At 41.7% G+C, this 27,697-nt stretch overlaps 1 protein-coding gene across 6 annotated transcripts in view; it reads left to right on the forward strand.

Moving 5' to 3' along the window:
- Positions 1-27,697, forward strand: part of CPEB1 (cytoplasmic polyadenylation element binding protein 1) — an 80,350-nt gene that overhangs the window by 32,378 nt on the left and 20,275 nt on the right. For 4 of the 6 annotated variants that reach the window (XM_047796347.1, XM_047796343.1, XM_047796345.1 and 1 more), the window contains exon 3: positions 17,812-18,000. In XM_047796347.1, coding sequence (XP_047652303.1) covers positions 17,847-18,000 — 154 coding nt within the window. In that variant the 5' untranslated portion in view covers positions 17,812-17,846. Of the gene's footprint in view, positions 1-16,183; positions 16,290-17,293; positions 17,448-17,811; positions 18,001-27,697 lie in introns of those variants that run through there. The other 2 variants (XM_047796346.1, XM_047796348.1) reach the window with 2 other exon arrangements.

The raw sequence follows: 27,697 nt of genomic DNA on the forward strand, positions 1-27,697 counted from the left end.
GAAGTTCCCAGGCCGGGGATTGAACCCTTGCGACAGTTGCAACCTCTGCCACAGCTGCAGCAACACTGGATCCTTATCCTGTTCTCCCACAAAGGAACTTCCTGTAAATTATAATTTTTCTGTGTCATTTTCTGTTTGCTTGTCGTTGCCTAATGTGTTCCAATGTGAAGTCCGGAGCTGAGTATACATACTACTTTGGGAAATTTGAATCCTTCTTACATTTAAGTTTATGATGTTCTATTTCCTAAATATTCTGTAGTTTCAGGCTACAAGCACTTTTATTCACTTTTGTTGATCCATGTGGTTTTGAAAGATGTATGGAGAGATTTGGATTTAAGCAGCTGCATGTTTGCCAATAGGAACTAAGAAATTGGATCTTGCTGATCTTATGTGTGTGCCTGCATGTGCATACTTTTTTCAAATATCTTGGCAAAATATACACCAACAATTTTATATTAAAATATTAACAATGTACACACCTATTAGAATGTCTAAAATTAAGAGGACTGACCTTACCAAGAATTGTTAGAAATGTGGGAGACCTGGAACTTTCATAAACTGCTGGTAGGAATGCAAAATAGCACAACTCTTTGGGAAACAGTTTGGTAGATTTTTTTTCTAATTTCTTTAAAAATTTTTTTTTAATTTATTTTTTCGGCTGTGCCCACAGGATGTGGAAATTCCTGGGCCAGGGATTGAACCTGTGCCGTAGCAGTGACCGAAGCCACTGCAGTGACCGTTCTGAATCTTTAACTCACCTGGCCACAGGGGAAACTCCTCGTAGATTCTTTAAAAAAGTTAAATGCTTACCTAACATTCCACTCACACTTTTTTAAAAGAAACTTTTACTTTAGAATAATTTGGGGGCCGGGGGGGGGGGGTCGGCTGCACCTGCAGCATGCAGAAGTTCCCAGGCCAGGGATCAAACCTGCACCACAGCAGTAACCAGAGCCACAGTAATGGCAATGCCAGATCTTTAATCTACTGAGCCACCAGGAAACTCCAGAATAGTTTTTTATTTATAGGAAAATGACAAAGATAATAGAGTTTCTCTATATTCCACTTCCAGTTTCCCTTACTGCTAACATCTGACATTAGTATGGTGAATTTTTGTCCCATTTGTCACAGTTAACAAATGAACCAGTATTGATACTATAGGGTGCATCTTTTATTTGAATTTCCATATTTTTTGCCTAATGTCCTTTTTTTTTGTACCAAGATCCCATATTACATTTAGTCACCATGTCTGTTTAGGCTCTTCTAGACAGTATGACAGTTTCTCACTTTTCCTGTTTTTATTGACTTTAACAAATTTAGGGAGTAGTAGTCACACTTAAGAGAAATGAAAGCACGTATCCGTAGATAGACTTGTGCACAAATGTTCATAGTTATTTGTGATAGCTGACCTGAATGTCCATCAGTTGGTAAATGGATAAACAAATCATGGCATGTCCATACAAAAGAATATTTTTATCAATGCATGCTACAACATAGATGAATCTAAGGAGAATTAGACTCAGTGAAAGAAGCCTGACAAAAAAAGATTATATACTATATGATTCCAGTTAAACGGAATTCTAGAAGATACAAACTAAGCTATAATGATAGAAAGCAAATCCATGGTTTACTGGGGAAAGAGGTACAGGGATGGGAAAAGAGAGGGATTACCAAGGCACATGAGGAAACTTGGGGATGATGAATATATTTATTACCTTGACGATGGTGATGGTTTCATGCATAATGTTGAAACATCAAAATTTGCTCTTTAAATATATGCAGTTTATGATGTCAATTACGCCTCAGTAGAGCTGTCAACAGTTTCAAAACAGTGGTTATCTGAATGGTAGGCTTTAAATGTACTTGTTTTGCTTTTGCAGAGAACTTTTTACTATTAAACATTTTAAAATAAAGAGAAGAAAATCAACTATCCCTGTGTACATACTACCCATCTTTATCAAATGTTAAGATTTTGATGTATTTGATTCAAACCTTTTTTAAGGCAACATAAGACGTTAAATAAAAAATTTGCCTCTCTCCCTCCTAGAGGTAATGACTCTCCTAAAATTGGTGTATTTCCTTTATACTTACATGTATATGTCTATAAACATTGTTTAGTGATTTAACTTTCTAAATGAATACAACATAACATCTAGGAAAGTGCACACCTCAGATACAATGGGGCGAATTATCATAAAGAAAATATATCCATAGGTAAAACCATAGTTCAGATCAAGATACAGAATGTTACCAGCATCTAAGAAGACCCCTCATAACTTCTTCCTAAATGTTGTACTTTTAAGGTTTACATAAATTGTGTAAATGTGTTGTCTTTCTGATATTTTCTTTTTTTTCCCATGTGTTATTCCATTTACTTTGTGTCCATATTGATATTTAAGTCAAACCAGTGCATCTTAAATACTGTGTATTAGTATTTTACATAAATATATACATTATCTAATCTCTGCTGGTAGATGTTTAGGTCTAACTCCAGTTTTCTGTTATTATATAGTACTTGTTTATATCTCCTTGTGTGCACGTAGTAATAATTTCTTCACCATATGCACCTAGATGTGAATTGCGAGAGTAATTGGTTGCCTGTCTTTAAACTTTAAGTTGCTAACTTATTTTTCAAAGAGAATGTAACAGTTTGCAATCAGGCCAGGATTTCATGAGAGTTTTTCTCCATATCTTTGTAGTTCTTAGTTACTGTCATATTTCAAAATTTCAGTCAATCTGGGTGTAAAGCCGACTTAATTTTGTCTTGTTTATATTATTCAATATTTTCTGCAGTTAAAAGAATACATGTAGCATATGTGATCTGGCATCAGCCCAGAAAAGATCTCTAGAACTGTGCCCCAGGGTTCTTTTCCATTATACTGTTGTGTTTGGTGTGTTTCTTGAGATTCCATCATGTATTATATAATTAAAATTACTGACATATGAAATTACACAGGGAGTGCTGTTCTAGCACATAGTAGAATTGTTAAGCAGAATATTAAATTGAATATTCTCTGCTTAGAAAAATGCTATTCTTTTTCAAGATTAGCTTGGTTATCACTTCTGGGAACTTTTCTCACATTCTCCTGCCTAACATGTTCGCATTGTCTCTTTGGCTCAATAGCGTGGAGCAAGATCATTCGCTCTTCTAGATTGTTTGTTGACCCACTGGGTGGTGTTATAAATGTAAACATATATATTCTCAAAGTGGGGAGGTTAAAGTATAATTTTGAAAAGGTGTATTCAGTTTACCCATTTCGTAGTAAACTGATACAAAATAAAGTGCAGGCTCTGGATGCAGGTTATTTGAGAACAAATCCTGGCTGTGCTACTTTCTTGCTCTAACCTTGTCCAACTCTCGGAGGTGAAGTTTCCTGAACTGTAACACAGGAGTAGTAATAGTACACATTTATAGGATTTTTGTGAAGCTGAAATAAGATATGTGTTGAATATCATGTTGAATGATGCCCATAACTGAACTCATTCACTAAATGATGATTATGATGGTGTGTGTATATAAAGCATGCAGTTGTGAGAGCATTGCTGGGGTCATGTATTTTTATTTTTTCTTTTTTTTTGTCTTTTTAAGGCTGCACTCATGGCGTATGGAGATTCCCAGGCTAAGGGTCTTATCGAAACTACAACTGATGGCCTACGCCACAGCCACAGCAACGCCAGATTCGAGCCGTGTCTGCGAACTACACCACTCAGGATCCTCAACCCACTGAGAGAGGCCAGAAATCAAACCCGAAACCTCATGGTTCCTAGTCGGATTCGTTTCTGTGCTGCGCCATGACGGGAACTCCTTTTTTGTTTGTTTGTTTTTGGTCTTTTTAAGGCCGCACTCACAGCATATGGAGATTCCCAGGCTAAGGGTCTTACTGGAGCTACAGCTGCCTGGCCTATTCTATAGCCATAGCAATGCCAGATCCAAGCCTCATGTGTTTTTAAAAGGTGAACTACTGGTTTCAGGTTTAGACTGAGTCTTTTTTCTTTTTTTTTTTTTTTAGGGCTGCACCTGCAGCATATGAAAGTTCCCAGGCTAGGGGACAGATTGGAGCTTCAGCTGTCGGCCTACACCACAGCCACAGCAACACCAGATCTGAGTTGCATTTGCAACCTACACCACAGCTCATGGCAATGCCGGATTCCCTAACCCACTGATCAAGGCCAGGGGTTGAATCTGTGTCCTCATGCATACTAGTCGGATTCATTACCTGTGAGCCACAAAGGGAACTCCTAGACTAAGAGTTGTGAAGTCAAGGACCAAGTCTTAAATAATCTTGGGTTCCTAGTCTTCCGTACTGGGCCTGGCACATGATGGGTATCATTATGTAGTTGATTAATGAATTCATCCTCACAAACTGGATGCCTTCAGCCAAAAGAGGCCCTAAATTTATGTTCAAATCAATTATACTTTTGCCACATTCAATAGTGATAACATCTAGGATTTTTTTTCTTTTTTTTGCTGGACAAAATTTTCCAGCTTAACCATTTTTAAGTGTGTATAGTTTGGTGATATTAAATTCGTATTGTTGTGCAGATATTGGCACCATTCATTCACATAACTCTAATCTTATAAAATTGAAATTTTGTACCCACTAAGCAATAATTCCTCTTCTCCCCTTTCCCCAGTCCTTGCCAAGCACCATTATGCTTTGTCTTTATGGTTTTGACTACTTTACCTCATATGAATGGAATCATACTATATTTTTCTTTTTTGTGACTTGCTTATTTTATGTTAGCATAATGTCCTCAAGGATTATCCATGTTTTAGCATGTTTTGGAATTCCTTTCTTTTCCAAATACTGAATAATACTCCGAATAATACTCCGAATAATACTCCATTATACATAAATACTACCTTTGGCTTCTCTAGTCATCCGCTGATGGATACTCAGTTAGCTTCCACATTTTATCTATTATGAATGTTGCTGCTGTGAATGAACACGAGAGTACAAATATTTCTTTGAGATCCTTCTTTCAACTCTTTTGGGAATATACCAAGAGGTGTAATTGCTGGATCATGTGGTAACTCTGTTTTTAATTTTTTGAGCAAATTGTCATTGTTTTCCACAGAGGCTGTTCCATTTTACATTCCCACAGTTAGTGCACGAGGGTTCGACTTTCTCTCCACCCTCACCAACACTTGTTTTCTGTTTTGTTTTGTTTTTTTTTTTTTTTTGGATAGTAACCACTCTAATGAATGTGAAGTAGTTTTTAATTTGCATTTCTCCAGTGATGAGTGATGTTATAGCATCTTTTAATGTACTTATTGGCCGTTTTTGTATCTTCTTTGGAGAAATATCTGTTCAAGCCCTTGGCCCACTTTTGAATTAGTTTGTGTGTGTGTGTGTGTGTCTGCCCACCCCTGTGGCATATGGACGTTCCCAGGCCAGGGATTGAACTGCACCTCCGGAGTGACTCGAGCTGCTGCATTTGGATTCTTAATCCATTGCACCACAGCAGGGACTCCCTGAATTAGATTATTTTTTAACTAGGTTATTTGGGTTCTTGTTGAGTTTCAAGAGTTCTCTATATATTCTGGATATTAATTCCTTATCAGATGCATGATTTGCAAATATTTCTCCCATTCTGAGAGTTGACGCTTTACTCCACGGATAGAGTCTTTTGATGTACAAAATTTTTAGATTTTCATGAAGTCTAATATCTCATTTTTTCCTTGTTACTTGTGTCTCTGGAGTCATATTAAAGAAATCATTAAAAAATAAATAAAAAAGGGAGTTCCTGTTTTGGCTCAGTGGACTATGAACCCAGCTGGGTTCAGTGGGTTAAGGATCACACATTGCTGTGAGCTGTGGTGTATGTTGCAGGCGTGGCTTGGATCCTGAGTTGCTGTGGCTGTGGCTGGCAGCTGCAGCTTCAATTCAACCCCTAGTCTGGGAACTTCCATATGCCACAGCTGTGCCCCTAAAAAGCAGAAAGAAAGTAAAAAGAAAAAAATCATTGCCAAATCCAATATTGTTAAGGTTTTGTCCTCTGTTTTGTTCTAAAGAGTTTTATTGATTTAGGTTTTATATTTAGGGTCTCGATCCACTTTGAGTAAAAGGGTGTTGAGTAAAGAGGTTCAGCTTTATCCTTTTGCATGTGGATATCCAGTTTTCTAGGCACCATTTGTTGAAGAGACTGTTCTTTCCCCCATTGAATGATCTTGGTATTCCTGTCAAAAATCATTTGACTGTATATGCAGTGATTTATATGCCCTCTCTTCTTTTCCATTGGTCTGTATGTCTCTCTTTATGCTAATTCTACCCTGTTTTGATTGCTGTAGTTTGTAGTAAGTTTTAAAATCAGGAAACAGTCCTTCTGTTTTGTTCTTTTTCAAGATTGTTTTGGCTATTTGGGGTTGCTTGAGATTCCATATGAATTTTAGGATGGGTTTTTCCTGTTCAAAAAAATGTATCATTGGAGTTTTGGTACGGATTGCGTTGACTCTTTAGATTGCTTTGGGTAGTATTGACATTTTAATAACATTAAGTCTTCTAATTCATGAACATGTGTTGCATTTCCATTTATTTATGTCCCTTTAATTTTTCAGCAGTGCTTTTCACTGTACAACTTTTACCTTCTTGGTGAAGTTAATTCCTAAGTATTTTATTCTTTTGATACTATGATAAATGGAATTGTGTTTGTAATTTCCTTTTCAGATTATTTATTGTGTATATAAACGCAACCCATTTGTATGTGTCGACTTTATATCTGCTAGTTTTATTGAATTCATTTATTCTGTTAAGTGTTTTGTGAGTTTAGGGTTTTCTGCATATAAGATGCAATTTTCTGCATAGACAATTTTACCTCTTCGTTTCTAACTCGGTTGCCTTTCATTTATTTTTCTTGGCTAACTGCTCTGGCCAGAACTTCCATTGCTATGTTGAGTAGAAATGGTGAATGCAAACACCTTTGCTTTGTTCCTGATCTTAAGAAAAAACTTTGTCTTTCACTATTGAGAATGATATCTTATGTGAGTTTTATGTATATGGTATTTATTATGTGGAGGTAATTTCCTTTTGTTCCTATTTTGAGTGTTTTATCATGAAAAGGTTTTGAATTTTGACAAATGTTTTTCTGCATCAATTGAACTGATTACATTGGGGGTTTTTTCTCTTCATTTTGTTGTGGTGTATTACATTAAATTTTTTTTTTTTTTGGTATGTTGAATCATCCTTGCTTTCCAGAAATAAATCCCATTTGGTTATCTTTTTAGTGTGCTGTTGATTTCTGTTTGCTAGTATTTTGTTGGGGATTTTTATATCAGTGTTCATATAAAGGATACTCGTCTATAATTTTCTTCTGGTGCCTTTTTCTGGAATCAGGACTATGCTGGTTTCATTTCAGTTTTTTGGAAAGGCTTGGGGAGGGTTGGTATTAGTTATTTTTTAAATATTTGGTAGAATTCACCAGTGAAACCATGTGCTGCAGGCCTGGGGCTTTAATATGTTGGGAGAGTCTTGATTATGGAGTCAGTCTTGTTACTAATAATACATCTATTCAGTTTATCTGTTTCTTTGTGATTTAGTTTTTGTAGGTTATATATTTCTAGGAATTTGTCCATTGTGTTAAGTTCTCCAATTTTTTGGTATACAGTTGTTCACAGTATTCTTTTAGTCCTTTTTAGCTCTGTAGACTAGGTAGCAATGTCCTCACTTCAATTATTTATTTAGTAATTTGAGTTTTCTCTCTTCAGGATTTCTTAGCATGCCTGTTTGTTGATTTTGTTGCTGTTTTTAAAGAACCAGCTTTTGGTTTTATTAATTTTTCTGTTTTCTATGTTATTTATCTCTGCTCTAACCTTTTTTTAGTTTTTTAAAGTTTTATTGATGTATAATTGATTTATAGTATCTTGATAATTTCATACAACAAAGTGATTCACTTATACCTGTACACACATCCATTCTCTTTCATATTCTTTTCCCACATAGATTATCACAGAATATTGGGTAGAGTTCTCTGGCTATACAGCAGGTCTCCATTAGCCAATCATTCCATGTAGCTCTTGTGTGCATATGCCAGTCCCAAACCCTCAGTCCATCCCTCCCCCACCCCAGTCTCCATTGTTAACCATAAGCTTTCCAAAGTCTGTAGGTCTGTTCCTGTTCTGCAATTAAGTTCATTTTTATCCTTTTTAAAAAAGATTCCACGTATAATTGATAGCATATGTTTGTCTTTCACTGACTTCACTTAGTATGATAATCTTTAGTTGTATCCATGTTGCTGCAAATGGCATTACTTCATTCTTTTTTATGGCTGAGTAATATTCCATTGTATATGTGTCTTATATCTTCTTTATACATTCCTTTGTCGGTGGATATTTAGGTTACTTCCACGTCTTGGCTGTTGTAAATAGTGCTGCAGTGAACACTGGGGTCCATGTACTTTTTCAAATTATTGCTTTCTCAGGTTAGGTGCCCGGGAGTGTGATTGCTGGATCATACAGTAGTTCTATTTTTAATTTTCTGAGGAACCTCCATACTGTTTCCCATAGTGGTTGCACCAGTTTACATTCCCACCAACAGTGTAAGAAGGTTCCCTTTTCTTTGCACCCTCTCCAGCATTTATTGTTTGTGGAATTTTGGCTTGTGTAAGGTGGTACTCAGTAATTTTGATTTGTATTTCTCTAATAATTAGTGGTGTTGAGCATCTTTTCGTGTGTATTTTGGCCATCTGTATGTCTTCTTTGGAAAAATGTCTATTTAGGTCTTCTCCTTTTTTTGATTGAGTTGTTTGTTTTTTGATATCTCTGCTCTAATCTTTATTATTTTCTTCCCTTCCTTCTTCTAGCTTTGGTTTAGTTTGTTTTCTAGTTCTTAAGTTGTAAAGTTAGGATATTGATTTGAGATCTTTCTTTCTTTTTAACGTGCGCTTTTACAGATAAAAATTTCCTTCATAGCACCACTTTTTCTACATCCTGTAAGTTTTCATATATTGTGTTTTTGGTCTCATTTGTCTCAAAATATCTTTTAATTTCCCTTCTGATTCCTTCTTTGATCCATTGGTTGTTTAAAAGTGTGTTGCTTAGTTTCCACAGTTTTGTGAACTTTTCAGTTTTACTTTTGCTGTTGATTTCGAACTCTGCCCTGTCATTGTCAGAGAAGATAATGGTTCACACTAGAATGTGTTCCATGTGCACTTGAGAATGTGTATTCATTGTTCAGTAGAATTTTCTGTATACATCTCCTAGATCTAGTTGGTTTATTGTATTATTCAGGTCCTGTATTTCCTTATTTAAATATCTTGTCTTATTCTATTCATTATCATGAGTTAGGATATTTAAATCTCCAACTTAATAGATATAGAACCATCTATTTCTTCAGTTGTTAGTTTTTGCTTCATATGTTTTGATGGACTATCATTGCATGCATAAATGCTTATAAATGTTATATATATGTGTGTGTGTGTATATATGTGTGTGTGTGTGTATATTCTGGCTATATATTGAGCCTTTCATTAATACATAATACCATTTTTTGGTCTCTTTTAGCCTTTTTTTGACATAGTCTGTTTTGCCTGACATTAGTATAGCCACCCCTGCTCTCTTGCTTTCTTTGATTTTTGTAGAATTTATTTTTCTCTTTGTACTTTCAAACTGTTTGTATCTTTGGATCTCAAGTGAGTATCTTGTAGACAGGACATATGTGGGTCATTTTTTTAATCTATTCTGTATATTTCTGTCTTTCGATTTGAGAGTTTAATCCATTTACATGATATAAAGTAATTGCTCATAAGGAGAAGATGGACTTTTGTCATTGTGTTAATTTGTTAATTTGTTGTTAAAGTCTTAGAGCCTTTTTGTCTCTAATTTCCTGCATTATTGTCCTCTTTTGTGTTTAGTTAATTTATAGTAGTTAAATGTTTATATCCATTCTTAATATCCCTTTATGTAAATTCTATAGCTGTTTTCTTTGTGGCTGCCATGAGGATTACATTTAATGTCATAAGGTTTTAATACTCTAATTTGAGTTTACAGCAGATTCGTTTCCATAACATAGAAAAAACCTCTGCTCTTCTATAGCTCTGTCCCCACTCCTTTCAATTATTGATGCCATAAAATTGTGCCTTTAAACTATGTATGTTCCAAAACATAAATTAATAATTTAAAAAATGCATTAGTTGGAATTCCTACTGTGGTGTGGTGGGCTAATGATCTGGCTTGTTTCTGTGGTGTTGCCAGTTCGATCCCTCGCCCGGCACAGTGGATTAAGGATCTGGCATTGCTGCAGCTCTGACGTAGGTTACAGTTGGGGCTTGGATTAGCTCCCTGGCCTGGGAACTTCGAGATGCTGTGGGTGTAGCTGGGGGAAAAAAATAAAAAAATAAAAATAAAAAAATCATTAGTCTCCTAAATTCTGTAGACAACAAGATTTGGAATTAAAAAAGTTATAATAGTACTAGCTTTTTTTATGTTATAATTATTTTCTTCTTTAAATGTATTGTCTCCTAAATCATGTAGAAAAACAAAGGATACAGCTATAAACCATTTACAGTTATACTTACTTTTATAATTACCTGTGTATTTACCTTTATTGAGATCTTTTTTTCCTCCACACGGCTTCAAGTTACTGTTCAGGATCCTTTCATTTCACTTTATAAGACTCCCTTGAGCATTTCTTGCAGGACCAATTGGTGGTCATGGGGTCCTTCAGCTGTTGTTTATCTGGGCATGTCTTAATTTTTCCCTCACTTTTTTTTTTTTCTAAATGGCTGCACCCGTAGCATATGAAAGTTCCCAGGCCAGGGATCGAATCCACACTGCAGCTGTGACCTGAGCTGCAGTTGTGGCAATGACAGATCATTTAACCCACTGTGCTGGGCCAAGGATTTAACTGGTAACACCACAGATTTCAGAAGTTTACAACCATCATTCAAATATTGGGCTTCTCTCTCTCTCTTCTCCTAGGTCCCCCATGGTGCATTTGTTAGCCTACTTGATGGTGTTCCACAGCTCCATGAGGTTCTGTTCACTGAAGTCTTTCTTTTTTCCTGTTCCTTGGCCTTGATAATTTTTACTGTCCTATCTTCAGTTTCACTGATTCTTCCGCCTGCTCAAATCTGCTTCTGAATCCCTCTAGTGAAATTTTCGTTTCAATTGCTGCAACAATGGCTGCCCACCTCTGCATGTTTGTGAGCAGAAGCAGCAGTTAGTGATCAGACCAAAGATCCCCAGTATTTGGAGGACAAGGTCCTTTTTGCCCACCCTGACTCCCACAGCTGTATACAAGCTGCTACAGGAACATGTGGACAGCTTGGGGTGGGAGGTGGGTAGCATTCTTGTACTGAGAGCTGAAATTGACTGAAATTAATAGCAGTTTGCCTTCTGAGTCTTCCTCTGGAAGTTTCAAACCTTCATGACTCTAGAATTCTGAAATGGTTGCATCATACAGATTCTGCTAGTGCTCTAGCTGGGGAGACAGATTCCTGGTGCTTCCTTCTCTTTCATCTTCCCAGAATCCTCCTAACATCTAAGATTTTAGTTGCAGTTTTGATGTGCGTGTATATGCACTTATGTCACATATTTGGAACTTACTCTGGCTGCTTCTTTTCTGTTTTTGTTTTTTCTTTTTATTGCCACACGTGTGGCATATGGAAGTTCCTAGGCTAAGGGTCAAATTGGAGCTATACCTGCTGGCCTATGTCACAGCCACAGCCGCAGCAATGCCGTTTCTGAGCCACATCTGCAACTTACACCAGAGCTCATGGCAACACTGGCTCCTTAAGCCACTCAGTGGGGCCAGGGATCAAACCCATGTCCTCATGGATACCAGTCAGGTTTATTATTGCTGAGCCATGACAGAAACTCCTGATTCATTTTTAGACTGGTTGGTTTGACTTTTCTAAATGAAGTATAGCATGCATATCTAGAAGATTGCTAGAACCATTATACACTCTAATAAATTATAAACATTATAACTACTTCGTGCATTACCAGTAACACCAGAAGTTCCCCATGTTTTCCCTAATGAGCACATTTCTCTTTCTCTAGATATAACCATTTCTCTTTCTGTGCTTATTTTGATAGATTTCAACCTAATGCATATATCCCTAAAAAGTATTTAAATTTTGAATTCCATATTGTATTCTTTTTTGGATGGCTTGTTGCAAAACTCATCCATGCTACATGCAACTGTAGTTTGTTGGCATTGATGTTATGAACTATCTAACAGTTTATCAGTTTCGATGTTTAACATTTGGGTTGTTACCAGTTTGGGGCTGTTAAACAGTGGTGTAATGAATACTGTTGTGCATGAATCCTGGCACACAAGTTGTCTATCTAGGTGTATCTTCAAACGTAACAAATAATGCCAAACTTTTCCTAAGAGGTTGTATCATTTTACTTTTCCACTAGCAGGGTATGTCAGTGCCAGCTTCTTCACACCATAACCATGTACTGGCATTAGTGCTTTTTCTTGTAACTGTTTTTGTGGAATGGAGTAATATTGCATTGTGTTTTAAATTTTGTATCTTATTAATATCTGCTGAGATTCAGCATTTCCAGGTTTTTGTTGGCCATTTGAAATATTATTTCGTAATGTGCTTATGCAAGTCCTTGATGCTGTCTTCAGTTGGGTGAATCAGATTTGTAGGCACCTTTGTTGGATATATGCATCGCTATTATTGCCTACTTTTTGGCTTGTCTTTTTTGTCTTCTAATTTGTCTTTTGATGAACATAAGTTCTTCATTTTAAGATTGTTCAAATTTACTGACTTTTTAAAATAGTTATCATTTTCATATCATACATAGAAATGAGGATTTTTTGTGTTATCAATGAGAAGCTTTCTTGGTTGATTTTCTTTTGTTTAATATTCTGAATGGGATTTAAAGAAATATATTTCCCGATTGTTTTCTAGTACATAGAAAAGCTTTTTGGATATTGCCTTCAGTGACCTTGCTAAATTTACTTGTAAATATTGAGTTTACTTAGAGATTCTTAGGGATTTTCTACATACATAAATGTGTTGTCTGTAAATTATAAATGTTTTGTTTTTCCTTTTGAGTCCTTCTACCTTTTTTCCTGTTATTTTTCACTGGCTTAGAGTATGCAGTAGACTGTTGAGTACAAGTGATGATAAGCAGCATCTGTACCTTGTTTCTAGTCCTGTGGAAGGAGTTCAGGAGTTGGAAGATTTCAGCATTTTACTATTAAGTTTGTTAGCTGAAGTTTTTTAGATGGGTTTTATTTGGTAAAGGAAATTAATTTCTTTTTAGAATTTGCTGAGAAGATTTTTCAAATTTTTTTTTGTCTTTTGTTTTTCTAGGGCCGCACTCGAGGCACAAGGAGGTTCCCAGGCTAGGGGTCCAATTGGAGCTGTGGCCGCCGGCCTACACCACAGCCACGGCAATGCCAGATCCGAGCCACGTCTGCGACCTACAGCACAACTCACAGCAATGCCAGATCTTTTAGCCCACTGAGCAGGGCCAGGGATCGAACCTGCGGTCTTCATGGATACTAGTCAGGTTTGTTTCCAGTGAGCTATGATGGGAATTCTGAGAAGATTTTTTAAAAAATCATGATTGGGTGTTAAATGATTTTTTTTTTCCTACATCTGTTCATTTGACTCTTCTTAAAAAAAAAAAAAGTGGGGCTAACATTCAGAAAAGATACCAAAGTAAAACCAAGTTGGCATTCCTGGAACAAACCCAGCTTGGTCATAAAGTATTTTATGTAGTATATCGCTAGGATTGATTTGCAAATGTCGTCAGGATTTTTGTATTGATGCGCAAAAGACATTAGCTTGTAATTTTCATTCCTTAAAATATCCTTAGTATCAAGGTTATACTAGCTTCTTGAAACAAATTGGGAAGTTCCTTTTTTCCTGTTCTTTGGAAGAATTTATGTAAAATTTACAGTACTCTAAATTTTGGTAGTATTTACCAGTGAAACAATCTGGGGCCTGGAGTGTTTTGTTTTTTTGAGAGAATGTTTTATTTATTTATTTTTTAAAGTTTTTAAAAATTACAGTTGATGTACACTGTTGCTGTCAGTTTCTGCTGCACAGCAAATTGACCAGTTACACATTTATATACATTTTTTTTCTCCTTTTATCTTCTGTCATGGTCTGTTGCAAGTGATTGGATAGAGTTCCCTGTGCTATACAACAGGACCTCATTGCTCTTCCATTCTAAATGTAATAGTTTGTGCCTACTAACCCGAAACTTCCAGTCCATCCCACTCCCTCCCTCTTGGCAACCAGTCTGTTCTTTATGTCCATGAATTTGTTTCTGTTATATAGTCTCATTTTTGCCATATTTTAGATCCCACACATAAGTGATATATGGTTATTTGCCTCTCTCTGACTTACTTTACTTACTATGAGAATCTGTAGTTGCAACCATGTTGCTGCAAATGGCATTATTTTGTTCTTTTTTGTGGCTGAGTAGTATTCCATTGTGTATATGTACCACATCTTCTTTTTTTTTTTTGTCTCTTTAGGACCGCACCCACAGCATATGGAGGTTCCCAGTCTAGGGGTCGAATCCGAGCTATAGCTGACGGGGCTACACCATAGACACAGCAATGCGGGGTCCGAGCCACATCTGTGACCTACACACCTCATGGCAATGCCGGATCCTTAATCCACTGAGTAAGGCCAGAGATCAAACCCTAAACCTCACAGTTTCTAGTTGGGTTTGTTTCCACTGCGCCATGATGGGAACTCCTCATCACTGCATCTTCAAATTAATAGAAGCTATGTGGAGTTCAGTGGCTCCATGGTTAATGAACCCGACTAGGAACCATGAGGTTGTGGTTTTGATCCCTGGCCTTTCTCAGTGGGTTAAGGATCCGGCATTGCTGTGAGCTCTGGTGTAAGTCATAGACATGGCTCAGATCTGGTGTTACCGTGGTATAGGCCGGTAGCTGCAGCTCCAATTGGACCCCTAGCCTGGTAACCTCTATATGCCTCGGGTGCAGCCCTAAAAAGCGGAAAAAAAAAAAAAGATATAGTGAAGAAATCCTATGATAATAGTGAAAGCCTTTATCTTAAAGAAACAGTGGAGTGGAGAATGTCTGGGTAAGGATAAAGATGATGTCTTAGTGGGGGTGCTGGGAGTAAAGAGAGAGTTATACTGTATTTAGATCTCCAGGCTTCTGGATGCTTGTAGCCATTTGTTCCTAAATGGCCTTAAATGGACCAGCTGCTCAGACTTGGGATCTTTCTGCTTGGGTTGGGAGGTTTGTGGTAGTTGTATAGATCAGTGCCACTCAAACTTTTCTGTGCATTAATATCAACTGGGAATCTTGTTAAAATGTAGATCAATTCCATACGTCTCAGGTAGAGCCTGAGATTCTGTATTTATTTATTTATTTATTTATTATTATTAATTTTTTTTGTTTTTTGTCTTTTGTTGTTGTTGTTGTTGTTGCTATTTCTTGGGCCGCTCCCGCGGCATATGGAGGTTCCCAGGCTAGGGGTCAAATCGGAGCTGTAGCCACCGGCCTACGCCAGAGCCACAGCAACGCAGGATCCGAGCCGCGTCTGCAACCTACACCACAGCTCACGGCAACGCCGGATCGTTAACCCACTGAGCAAGGGCAGGGACCGAACCCGCAACCTCATGGTTCCTAGTCGGGTTCGTTAACCACTGCGCCACGACGGGAACTCCCGAGATTCTGTATTTATGACAAGCTCCTGGTGATGTTGGTGATGCTGGTCTGCTACACTGTCTGTGGGAAGCAGGAGTATGGTTGATTGGATTCTTTCTGCTGGGGCCTGAAGGTAGCCCTGTACCCAAATGCCTTGATTTTAGAAGGGAGGGAGAAACAATGACTTCTAGATGTAGGTGCATGTCATGATGGAAGGGACTATGTAGTTGGCTGGTTTGTGGGGGAATGGTTGTGTAAATATGCATATGTTAAGAGGAATCATTATATTTTTATAATTAATGCATATGGATTGTTTTTAAACTATATTCTTCACTTAGGGGAAGGGTGGTCCAAGAAGCAGGAGGGAGTGGCCTGGGGTAGGGACAACACCAGCATGGTTGAGTTCTCGCTCAGCCTGTGCAATGGTGAACAAGGCTTTGACAGACACAGACAAGGAGCAAGCAGAGCCAGACAGGAATAACGAGGATGGATGACACAGCAGCAAAGCTCTAAAAAAAAAAAAACTCCAGTGGGAGGAGTTCCTCCCACAGACTGGCCATTTTCCCCTCTAGGCTATGCCTGAGTGCCTGTGGACAGAAGGGTATACTCGGGAGGCTCTGGCCAGCTGTCCCTATGGCCAGCGGCATCATCCCCCACTCTGCCCACCTCGGACCCTGTCCTGGGCAGTCCCAGGTGGGTTTGCTTCCTGTTTCTGGTTACTTTTTGTAACATGGGAGGACCAGCAGGGTGGGGTGCTGCCAGCCTGCCTGCCGAGGCTGGGACCTTGGCTTTGCCCTCCTTTCTGAGGAAGAAGCTTTGTGACCAGAGGTCATGTTGGAAAGGACTGATGCAGGAGAGAACATTGGCGAACAGGGCATGGCATGGGTTCCAGAAGCTCTGGGTGGAGCTGGGCTTTGTGCTGGAACTATGAGTGGTCACAGAAGTGTTCTACTTTTGGTCCTGGGCAGTGCCCTGAGAGAGGACCCAGCCAGCGAGAGACATCAGTGATCCTCACACCTGGCCACTATACTCTGAGTGCTCCTGGAAGGCAAGAGAAGCAGTATTGACAGAGCGGGGTGATGTGAGCTCCCGAACATGGGGTTTCTGACAGTGCATAATACCACTTTCTCTTGTTTTGATCTGAGATTCTGTCTGGGCAGTGTTTCCTCAGTCTGTGCCTACATTTGCAGGAGGAGGAGCTGGTCCTGATATATCTGCTCACAATTGAGGTCCACCCTTGTAGGGTGAGGGAACTTGGGAGCAGTGGAGTATCCTAGTCAAGACCAATCTTACTCTTCCTTGTGGACTGTGGGCCATACTTGGAGTAGCCCAGTGACTCTGTCTCCTCCTCCCCCTGCCAAAGCTCTGACCCCCTTTCTCTGTGATAAGCTTCTCCTGACAACCCTGGAGCACCAGGTGTTGTTCCCCAGGGTTCGAGTGTACAGTGTTTTTCTGGAGGTTGTCCCATCATCAGTGGCAAACACTGCTGTGTCAGGGTGCTGCTCAGAGGCCACTTCGAGCACATAGGTTTTTGCCAGCAGAATTGTGAGGCTTTGCATTGGGCTGCAAAACCAGGGCTTGAGCAAGCAGCTGGAGAGAGTCCAGGACTAGAGTGTTTTTGGGTTTGGGGGTGGAGAGCAGAGGGAGGGAAAGGGAGGGGCAGGAGGGCAGAGCTGCACAAGCAGGCAGTCTGCTGTTTTGGCTTTGCTGTCAGCAGAGGACTTCAGTCGTGCCTGAGGGCCGCTTGGCCACCATTGCTGGAGACCGGAGGGCGCTGCCTTGCAACCCTGACTTACCGGCACTGCACCCGGACTGTTCCAAGTAGCTGTTGTGCTCTCTTTTCCCTGGGAGGCAAGTCTCCTCCCTGTCGTCCCCTCCTGCTCCTCCCCCGTTCTGTGAGGGATGATGCCGCTCTCTATTGCACGGCTCAGCCGGCTGATGTCACTGGCAGCGGGGAGCATCAGCAGCCTGATCACATGCTGGCCCAGTCTGTAATGCAGACGGGATAGGGGTGTGTATGTGGGGAGAGGGGCTGTATGGCAACTGCTGTTGCTTTAACACCCCTAAAAGTGCAGAGGCAGCGACTGCAGCTTTCAGCCAGCTTGGATGTCTGGTCCCTGAGCTTGAGGAAACTAGTATTAATATTTATTGTTGAGAATACTGGGGAAAACAGCCCTTAACTCTGGGGTTTCTGCTGTCCTCTTGTCCAAAGCAGACTTCCAGGACTCTGAAGAAACAGTTACAAGCAGGATGCTTTTCCCCACCTCTGCGCAAGATTCTTCCCGTGGCCTCCCAGATGCAAATGACTTGTGCCTTGGCCTGCAGTCCCTCAGTCTCATAGGCTGGGACCGACCCTGGAGCACCCAGGACTCAGATTCCTCAGCCCAGAGCAGCACACACTCCGGTGAGTGTCAGAAAATGAGTTGGTTGGGGGTGGGGGGTGCGTGGGGTGGTGAGTGAAGATATCCACAGCAACAGTTGTTCTGTTCCCCTCTGCCTCCCCCCGCCCCATACAACATGGAGCTGTTTTGCAAAAGATGGAAATGCTGGCTGTGAGTGTGGCAGGACAGATGGTTGCTCGTAAAGGCAGGCATGGCTTTTCCACTTACCCTGATAAATTCCCTGGAGTTGTTAGTCTGCACCTGAGGTGGCCCTGAGAAGGGTCCCCAAGGTGACAGTCTTATGCAGAAAAGATCCAGCTAACCCCCTGGTGCCCAGGCCTGTCTTAGAGATGATGAAGCAAAACACTTTTAGGTGGGGGAGGGGACTTAAGGGGCTGATTACTGGATGTCCAGATTCTGTTTCTCAGTGGCTTTTAAAGCTAGGGAGCTATGTGTGAAGGTTGGGTGGTCCCTGAATCGTGGCAAGGGAAGAATTTTAAACATAAGTGAGGCTGGGGAATACTGGGATATTGGAACTGGCTTAATATAAGGTTAAGAGCATTGATCCTGGAAAGGGGTAGCAGGGTAAGTGGGGTGGAGTAACTCTCAGCTACAGAGGCTTTTTTTCTTTCTTTCTTTGTGTTAAGGGTAACCAAGTGGATGAAGGAAGAGCCACTCCCCTTTAGGATCGCTTGTCATCTTGGAAGGATTTGATGGGGCAGTTGAAGGGGCTTCTTGGCAAGCCCTTGAACTGCTTCTGCTCATCCCTTCCCATTGCCCATTTATTTCTCTCTTGTGGTTCAAGGGGAGGGTTGGCCAGATGCAGGTCTTAGACTATTCAAAAGGAAATGTGAACTTAAGAAATACAATAGCTATACTTAAAAGTCTACGTATTTTGCTTTGTGTAAATTATACCTTAATAAAAAAGAATATTGGCAGCAGATACTTTAGGAAAATGGAAAATGGGGGTGGGGGCGGCCTTTGCTGTTGGTGCTGACGGTGGGGTTCACTGAGCCTGCCCCCTCTCCCTGCCTTCCCTGTTCCAGAACCCGGCAGTCACGGCAGCAAGGTACTGTCTCGTTGATTTCTCTGGCCTCCACCCTACTTGGCGCAGGTCTTTTTTTAGAATGCTTAGCAGAGCCTGGGACTGTTGTGTCTGTTGGCATTTTAATGCCCAGTTGTTTTGGTAAATCCCGTTTGTTCAGGGGTAGAGGGTGGATTTTTTTTTTTTTTTTTTTTTGCTTTGCGGGTAGGGTTAAGTCACTACCTCTGGGTTAAGGTAGAATTTCTTGAAGTACTGGCATTTAGCTGATGCAGGTTTTTCCAGAAAGGTTAGGAACTGCCCTGTTTTCTGGGCAAGGAAGTGTGGTGTCGCTGTTTGGTGTCCTATGCCTGGAGATGTTGGCTTGGAGGCCATGGTAGTTTCTTGAATGTGGTACTCTGAAGCCAACCTGGGCGGCCTCTGCACCTGACCTTGTCCTCACCCTCACAGCTGTAACTGAGCAAAAGTCAGGGGAGCTCACACAGGAGACTGGCACCTGTCTGTGGCAATCAATGTTTAACCAAGGCACTACCTTTCACTGGGTGTGGCCCTTCTTTGGCGCTGGTTTCTCTTAGCTACAGGGGTCCTTCTGAAATGTGTTATAACACAAAGAAATACAAGAGGGGCTTGGGGCTAACTTGGGGCTTGGGGAGGTGGGCCTGAACCTAATTTCATTCTGAAATTAGGCTGTAAAAAATAACTCGAGTCCAGCCATAATTTCCTCGGCTTCTCCACCTCTTGAAAAGCCTGTGTTTATAGCTATTTGTCTCTAAAGTGGGGGTTTATTTACTTTTCCACCTTCCATCTCTAGCACTTTAGTGATAAATATTACATGATTTCGTGGATCAGGCAAGGCCTGCACTCTGTGGCCCTAGAATTCACGGGAACCAGAGAGTTGCCCCAGTGGTATGATTTGGCCACGGGCAGGGTTAGTGTGAGTGTGTCTTCCTTTCTGAGGGTTGAGGACACACCCCTCGCTAATCCCTGTGTTATCCATGGATTCTGGAGCTGTATTGATAGCCATCTCTCTTTCTCTGAGCACTGGGCCTTCTTGGAAAGCCCACATTGAGGGTACTGCCTCCTGGAGTAGGATGCAGCCCTCCCACCAGCCAGCTGCATCCTTGCCAGCACTGCGGGAACATGCAGCCCACATTCCCAGTGCCTACACTGCCTTCCCATCTGAAGACCAACTAGCTCAGTTTCTTGAGGGAGGAAGGAGGTGTTTCACCAGCTCTGGACAGTCTGGGACTCATCCTGCAGACAGCCTGGTACCTTCATGTCTCTGCATGGGGCATGTGGTGCAAGTTTCTTCCTTGGGCTCTGCTTTGTGCAGCGTTGCCCTGTGTGGTTATGGGTTCACATCTGACCATTTTTTATAATTCTTTTAAGTTTTCAGCAATGTGGGGGGTGGGGGGCAAGGTTGGAGATAGCAGGACTTTTGCCTAAAAAATCTTGGCTAAACTCATTCAACAAATGTTGAGCGCTGGCTGTGTGCCAGGCACTGTGTTAGGCACTGAAGGTATATCATTAAATAAAGCTGTTACCCTTAAAAGTCCTCCTGACTATCAAGGAAAAATAGATGGGAAAGTACTAAATGCAGCATGATAGTTGCTGTGATGGGGGCTGCCATTTGCCTCCACTAAGGGTTTTTGTTTGTTTGTTTTGGGGGTTTTTTTTTTGCACTGGGGCAGCCTTTCATTGTATTCTCAGCATGATATTGGTACGTGAGGACCTTTCTCCATGGGCTAGGGTCCTTCTGCTGTGTGAATTTCATTGGCCCCAGAGGCCTGCAGGAAGACTCTGGGGTGGAGTTTGTTTTTGAGTGTTTTGCCTGTAAGGCCAACATAGGTTTGGAGGTAGGGCTCTCTGGGGTTCCCTCCCTTCTAGACTGTGCCTCTTCTCCTCATGCTGGTAAAGAAGCTTCTTTCCCATCAGGGCGAGATAAATGTTAGAAGTGACCCCATTGATGTGTCCAGGGTTACCTTCGTCCTACTTGCAGCATCCTAAGACCTGTAATGGAACAGAGAGCTATGAAAGCTATCCTTGATATCCTGGGATGGGGGAGAGAGGGACTTAAGAATCGCTATTTATCGACTGCTTCCTATGCTAAGGATATCACGTGACTGTAGGCTGGCATGGTCCTGCAAAATGGGCACTGTTACTGTTCCTATCTGAAAGATGAGGAAACGACGTGCGCAGAAGAGGTCAACTGCCCAAAGTGATAGAACCACCAGAATTCGAACCTGGGTCTCGTTGGTTCCAAACCTCTCATGCTCTCTACTGTCATACTTGTCATCCTGTAGGCAGAACCCTAACATGTTGGGCAGGAACACTGATGTTAAGGTATGTCTTTATACAGCCCCCAGGGCTCTTCAGTCAGAGGTGTTGTGTTCCCTTGCTGAGGTTATCCCTCAAGGCCAGGGCACAAGACAGACAGTTCTGACTCCCTCTTCACTCTGAGACTCAGCTCATCAGCTGTGCCACCCAGTGGATTTGTCTTCCTGCGTTCCCCTGGTGACTCTTTTGCATTACTCAGCAGGAAGTGGGGTGACTGAGAACCTACTTTGGGAGACCTAGAAATAAGGACTCCTAATGAATGCCTTGTGCGGAAGCCCAGTGTGCAGACCAGATGCTGTGTCTAAAGATGCCAGAGGATGTGGCCTGTTTCCTCTCACTCTCCTTTGGAAGTCCTTTGGGGATTAACCTGCTCACCCTCTCTGGTTTCTGCCCTAACTTCTAACCAGTGAATAGTGTGTTCCCTGTGCTGTGTCACTTGCAGGCTCCCCTTTGGTCTGCAGACTGAATCAGTCTGGAAGGAGAGGGGAGTCTTGGCATTTTAATTTTGTTGCTGCTTTGCTTCCAGGCAACATACAGAACAGGCTTGGGTTCCTCCTCTGTGGAACATAGACTTCTTGGCCACAACCAGGTTCTCGAGCGAATCTACCTCAACTGTCCAGTTCTCCAGTACTGTATTCCCAGTGTGTAGCACAATGCCTGGCTTCTGGTTTTTTAATAAGTATTTATTGAATGAATGAAGAGTGCTGAGTAAATTCTGGGTAATTTTGAACTGCAGAGTTCAGGCAAGGTGTCTCCCAGTCTTCTGCCTCCTAGAGATCATCTAGACCAACAGATTGTCAAAAGATCAGAATCTCCAAACCTTCATTGCTTTTAGGGCATTGATTTACAGAAAGTTTTTGTCATACCCTGGAACATGGATTCTGCCCCAGAGTCAAGTAGTCCACTGAGGAATAGCTTTTAGTGCAGAGAGGAAGGAGGGTCTGGGAAGCAGTGTGATGGTGGGGCACTTCCTAGGTGAGAAAGAAGTTGAGGTGGTGCAGGGACCGAATGTGTGCTGACCTTACATGAGACTTGGGTATGTCGTTTCTTCAGGTACAGAACTTGTCCAGTGGTCGGGATCAGGAAGAAAGGCTTATGTTGGTTGCCACCTTGGACCTGTGGGATCCACAGTTGGTGGAGGGGGTTCAGACTTACAAGATCACCACCTGAGTTGGGATGTGGTATAGGTGCAGAGTTGGAGTCATAGGCAAAGAGCACTCTGTTATACCCGGAATGAGTGCTGCCTTCCGGCTTCCTCGTCCTGTACCTTCAGATAGACTTTGAGCAGACAGCCTAGAACTAAGGGTTGGAATAGGGAAGAAGGTTCTAGGCATGCAGCCTTGTATCTCAGGCTGAAAACAATGGCCCCTGGTCTGGGTTTTCACTCAACTACTCTCATTAGACAAGTGGCATCTGGCTGTTATGTCTTGGGCCTGGTCTCTGCCCAGGCTGAGCTCAAGTTCAGTGCCTTGCAGCACAGGCATCCACATCCAAGCTCTTGCTGCCATTGCTGCTGCCGCCATCAGGCTCTGGGTGCCTTTGTACTCTTGGGGAAGATTCAGAAAATTCAAACAGTGACTCAGCTGTAAAACCCACAGGAGCTGGCACAGAAGGGTGAAAGTGGAGAAAGTTAACAATCAGTCTAAAAATATTACTGCTGATTTGGTCTCTTGTACCTCTGAGGTAGCATTAATGAGCTGGAATCCCTCTGCCAGGTCCTCTCTGTGACTTCCCTTAGAGCTGTCTGTAGCTGATGCGGATTTCTGCCAGCATGGGAGTGGGGATGGGTACCTCTGCCCTAGGAAGAGCACATTGGTTTTCTTCATCGCTTTTGGAAGAATTTGCTCTACACTTCGCCACCAGGGCTGGAGGCCCATGGTAACCTCAGACTTGCTGTAATTCCTGAGTTGTAGCGGCCAGTATAGGAGCAGAGCAGAGAGGTCAGGGCATGGCCACCATTGAAGGGTGACCATGGGACTTCTCTCCCACATCCCTCCCATCCCTTAAGCCATCTAGGTTAATATTTGACATCTGTTGGTGAAGCTCTGTGCTATGTGATGGGGAGTGGAGCTTGAGGTCAATCAGTGGCCTGTAGCATAAGATGCCTGTCACTTGCGCTGGATTTTAGATTATATGGCTTGAAGAGAGTGCCTTTCCAGTAGGTATACTTCCTGCTGTAGGTTAATTAGGAAGAAGAGATTGCTCCTTCCCTCCTGATTCCCCGCTGGTGTGAATCAGTGCTGCTCATCCAGCAACCTTACATAAGGGGGAGTATAGTCCTGTGGACTGAGCTAGGAGCAAGACAGGTGCCATCCCTGGAAGTGAGGTCCCTCCTTCCCTAGAAGCCCAGTAGCTCTGCTACTTTCCTCCCTTTGATCTGTAGATACTCAAAGAACTACCTGGCCAAGTCCTTTGTGAGGTTAGGCTATAGAGGGACACTCAGGTCACTGTAGGGCATCTGACCATGAGTGACATTTTCCAGAAACTTTGCTCCTTCTGTGGGTTGAAGAAAATATCAAATCTCCTAGAAAATCGCAGCCGTGTTAACAAAAGGTTTTCTCATCTTCCGTATATTTTCTAGTCAAATGTCTCTGTTCTTGGCCCCTTCCCCTGTAATAATTGTAAGAAACTGGTGCCTGGAGGCACTGATGTGACCCAGGTGTGTTAACTCCGGTACATCCTGACCTTATACATTTGCCGGTTGGCATTGCCCCTTTCTGGGCCACTGGTCCATCCCTTCCCCTTGTTTTCCTCTGTGGTTGCTATAGTGTTCCGTGGGCACCCCTGCTCCTTGTACCTGCGTGGAGAAATATGTTTCAGGGGCTGTGGAGATCCTAGCAGACTCTGGGGAAGATTGGTCAGGGGAGGGTGCTCTCTGCAGCCCAGTATCCAGGTATGGTCAGTTCTTTTTGAAGAAGGTATTTGAAACTAGTAGTATTGTCACAAGTTTGGTGTAGCAAGTAGCTGTATTCTTGGCCTCTGTTTTGGTGATGGGCTGAGTCAGGATGAACTCTTTTTTTCCTTTAATTCTGAATTGCATGTAAGTCAGCATTGTGTTCTTAAACTGGATAACCTTGATAGGAAGGGGATATAGCCTCAGTGAGTATACTGGCTCCTGGGGACATATGATACTCCCTTTCTTTCAGTACTATTCAGTAAGCATTGATCACCTGCCTTGTGCCAGATGGTTGAGGCAGTTACTGCTGGAGTGGGGTGGTAAGAATGGCCCTTCGTATGCTTGGTTGAGAAGGCAGAGCTTTATACACGTGTGTGCCTGAAAATATCTATACAGATGTTTTTGAGACTTTAAAAAGCTTGTTTAGGAGTTCCTGTTGTGGCTCAGTGGTTAACAAATCTAACTAGTATCCATGAGGATGCAGGTTCCATCCCTGGCCTTACTCAGTGGGTTAAGGATCCGGCATTGCCGTGAGCTGTGGTGTAGGTCGCAGATGTGGCTTAGATCCAGTATTGCTGTGGCTGTAGTGTAGGCCAGCAGCTACAGCTCTGGTTCAGCCCCTAGCCTGGGAACCTCCATATGCAGTGGGCACGACCCTAAAAAGCAAAAAAAATAAAAAAATAAAAAATAAAAAGCTTGTTCAAAATAAGATGATTTCTTTTATAGGCAAAGACTCCAAAGGTATTCAGTTAACCATTTTTCCCCCTCTGGGGATTCTAGGCTCTGTTAGTGGTGCTTGGTTTCCCTTTTCTGGTCAGATTAGTTACCTCTAAAAAGGTGAAGAAGGTCAAATGGGAATTGACTAGTTTCCGTTCTTGCCATTTAAAAAATTTTTTTTGTTTGGAAGTAATTTAAAATTTACAGAGGTTATAAAAATTATACAAAAGATACTTGTATTCCCCTTATCCAGTTTCTCCCATTACTGACATTTATCTCATTTGATTTATCATTTGCACATTCTCTGTATGTATATCTAGATCTGATTTCTTTCTGTACCATAAAGAATAGAGATGTTCTTACAAACATTCACATAGAACAAAAGCTATGAACTTCAGTCAACTTAAAATTGATGTAATGAGGAGTTCCCGTCGTGGCGCAGTGGTTAACGAATCCGACTGGGAACCATGAGGTTGCGGGTTCGGTCCCTGCCCTTGCTCAGTGGGTTAACGATCCGGCGTTGCCCGTGAGCTGTGGTGTAGGTTGCAGACACGGCTCAGATCCTGCATTGCTGTGGCTCTGGCGTAGGCCGGTGGCTACAGCTCCGATTCAATCCCTAGCCTGGGAACCTCCATATGCCGCGGGAGTGGCCCAAGAAATAGCAAAAAGACAAAAAAAAAAAATTTGATGTAATGCTCTCATTAAGCTATTGTTCATATTCCAGCTTTGTCTGGTGCCCCGGTAGTATCCTTAATAGCATTTTTCTTTTCCTTGTCTCTTAGCAGTTGTCTGTCCCTGAGCAGTAGGCCTGAGCTCTCTTTGTATTTGCTTGGTATGAGCTTACAAAGTTCTTGTCTTGAATTAATTAATGTATTTATTTATTTATCTGTCTTTTTAGGGCCACACCCACGGCATGTGGAAGTTCCCAGGCAAGGGGTCAAATTGGAGCTGTAGCCACTGGCCTTACACCACAGCCACAGCAACGAGGGATCTGAGCTGCATCTTCAACTTATACCACAGCTGATGGCAATGCTGGATCCTTTAACGCACTGAGTGAGGCCAGGGATTGAACCCACGTCCTCATGGATACTACTGGGGTTCATTACCGCTGATCCACAATGGGAACTCCGTCTTCAGTGTCTTTCACAATGTTCAGCTTGTTTCCGGCCATCACTTTTCCTGAAGCTATTATCACAATCTCTGCCAATCTTTTTCTATATTCTTTATTTGTTCCTGGTTAGGTCTCTCCCCCTCTCTCCTCTCCTCCAGCACCCTCTCTCTACCACAGGATGGGGAGGAGAAGGTAGTTTTCAGAGATCAGGCTCTTTAGGAAATACATAGTCACCTTGGTTTCTTTTTTCCTCCTGGAAAAAAAAAACACAGTTGCCATTGTGCTGTAAGAGCTGTATTTAAATAACCTACAGATTTTTTAAGTCAAGGGAAATAATTACATATGAAAGGTTTTGGGGTGTGATAAGGGGAACTGATTAGAAGCCTGAAATAGCAAGCCTCAGATTTTTCTAGATTAGTGCTTCTTAAACTTTAATGTGCACACGCATCTCCTGGGGATCTTGTTAAAATGCAGGTTCTGATTCAGTAGGTCTAGAGAGAATCCAAGATACATTTTTTAATGAGTTCCTACAGTGGCAAGGTCCTAGAGAAGTTCTAAGACTTGGATGATTTAGAGTCCAAGGTACTGACCTCTGGAATCTAAGATAGCTTGTCTGTAGTTGATGGTCTTAAAGGACTTTGAAAAAAAGTGAGGCATCAAGAAGATGTGAAGTCCTGAGTATTTAAAAAAAAAGGGGGGTGGGGGGGAGTTCCCATTCCTGTCTTGGCTCAGTGGAAAGAAATCTGACTAGCATCCATGAGGAGGACACAGGTTTGATCCCTGGCCTTGCTCAGTGGGTTAAGGATGCTGCGTTGCCATGAGCTGCAGACGTGGCTCGGATCTGGTGTTGCTGTGGCTGTGGCATAGGCCAACAGCTGCAGCTCCTATTCAACCCCTAGCCTGGGAACTTCCATATGCTGCAGGTACAGCCCTGAAAAGAAAAAAAATGTGGGATAATAGTATCCATTTCTTAGGATTCAGTGAAGTTTGTTTACCGAAGTGCTTCTAACAGTATCTGGCATACACTAGATGTGCAGTAGATGGAAGCTGCCGTTAGTGAATGGTGAACCTGGTCCATGTGACCATGAACTCTGAGCATTTAAGGAGGTGGAGTTCATTAGTGGCTATTGTGGATTGTCATGCCGTTTTGTTTTTAGACAGGCTTATTATCAGATGAGAGGAGTGTTATTTACAGACATAATTTCTAATTTTGACACAGGAATTTGACAAAGCCTCAAGCTGTCTTTTTGGGCATGGCAAAAAAAAAAGTCCTAGGTTAGTTGAGGTAGATGGATTTCTGGCTGTTAGAACAGATGTATCAACACAGTAATGAACACAGAATGATGTGAATGAGAAAAGTGGTTGACACTGGCTCCCATATTGCTCCACACTTTTTTAAAACCTTGGGTGAAGACATAGTCACCATAGCCCACATTTATCATCCTTGATGCCCCCAGACAGAAGCCCTTTTGGCCAGCGATCTCCTTGAGCGTTTTTTCTGTATCCTGCTTTATTTCTTTCCCCTTGACAACTCTTGGAGCTCTCTCCTGTGCTGCCGTTTTCTGGGACTGACAAAGTGCCCTTTATCTTATTTGTCCCTGGTGAATGGTCCCTGTA

The sequence above is a fragment of the Phacochoerus africanus genome, chromosome 9 (genome assembly GCF_016906955.1).
Source record: "Phacochoerus africanus isolate WHEZ1 chromosome 9, ROS_Pafr_v1, whole genome shotgun sequence".
Classification (NCBI taxonomy): Eukaryota; Metazoa; Chordata; class Mammalia; order Artiodactyla; family Suidae; genus Phacochoerus; species Phacochoerus africanus.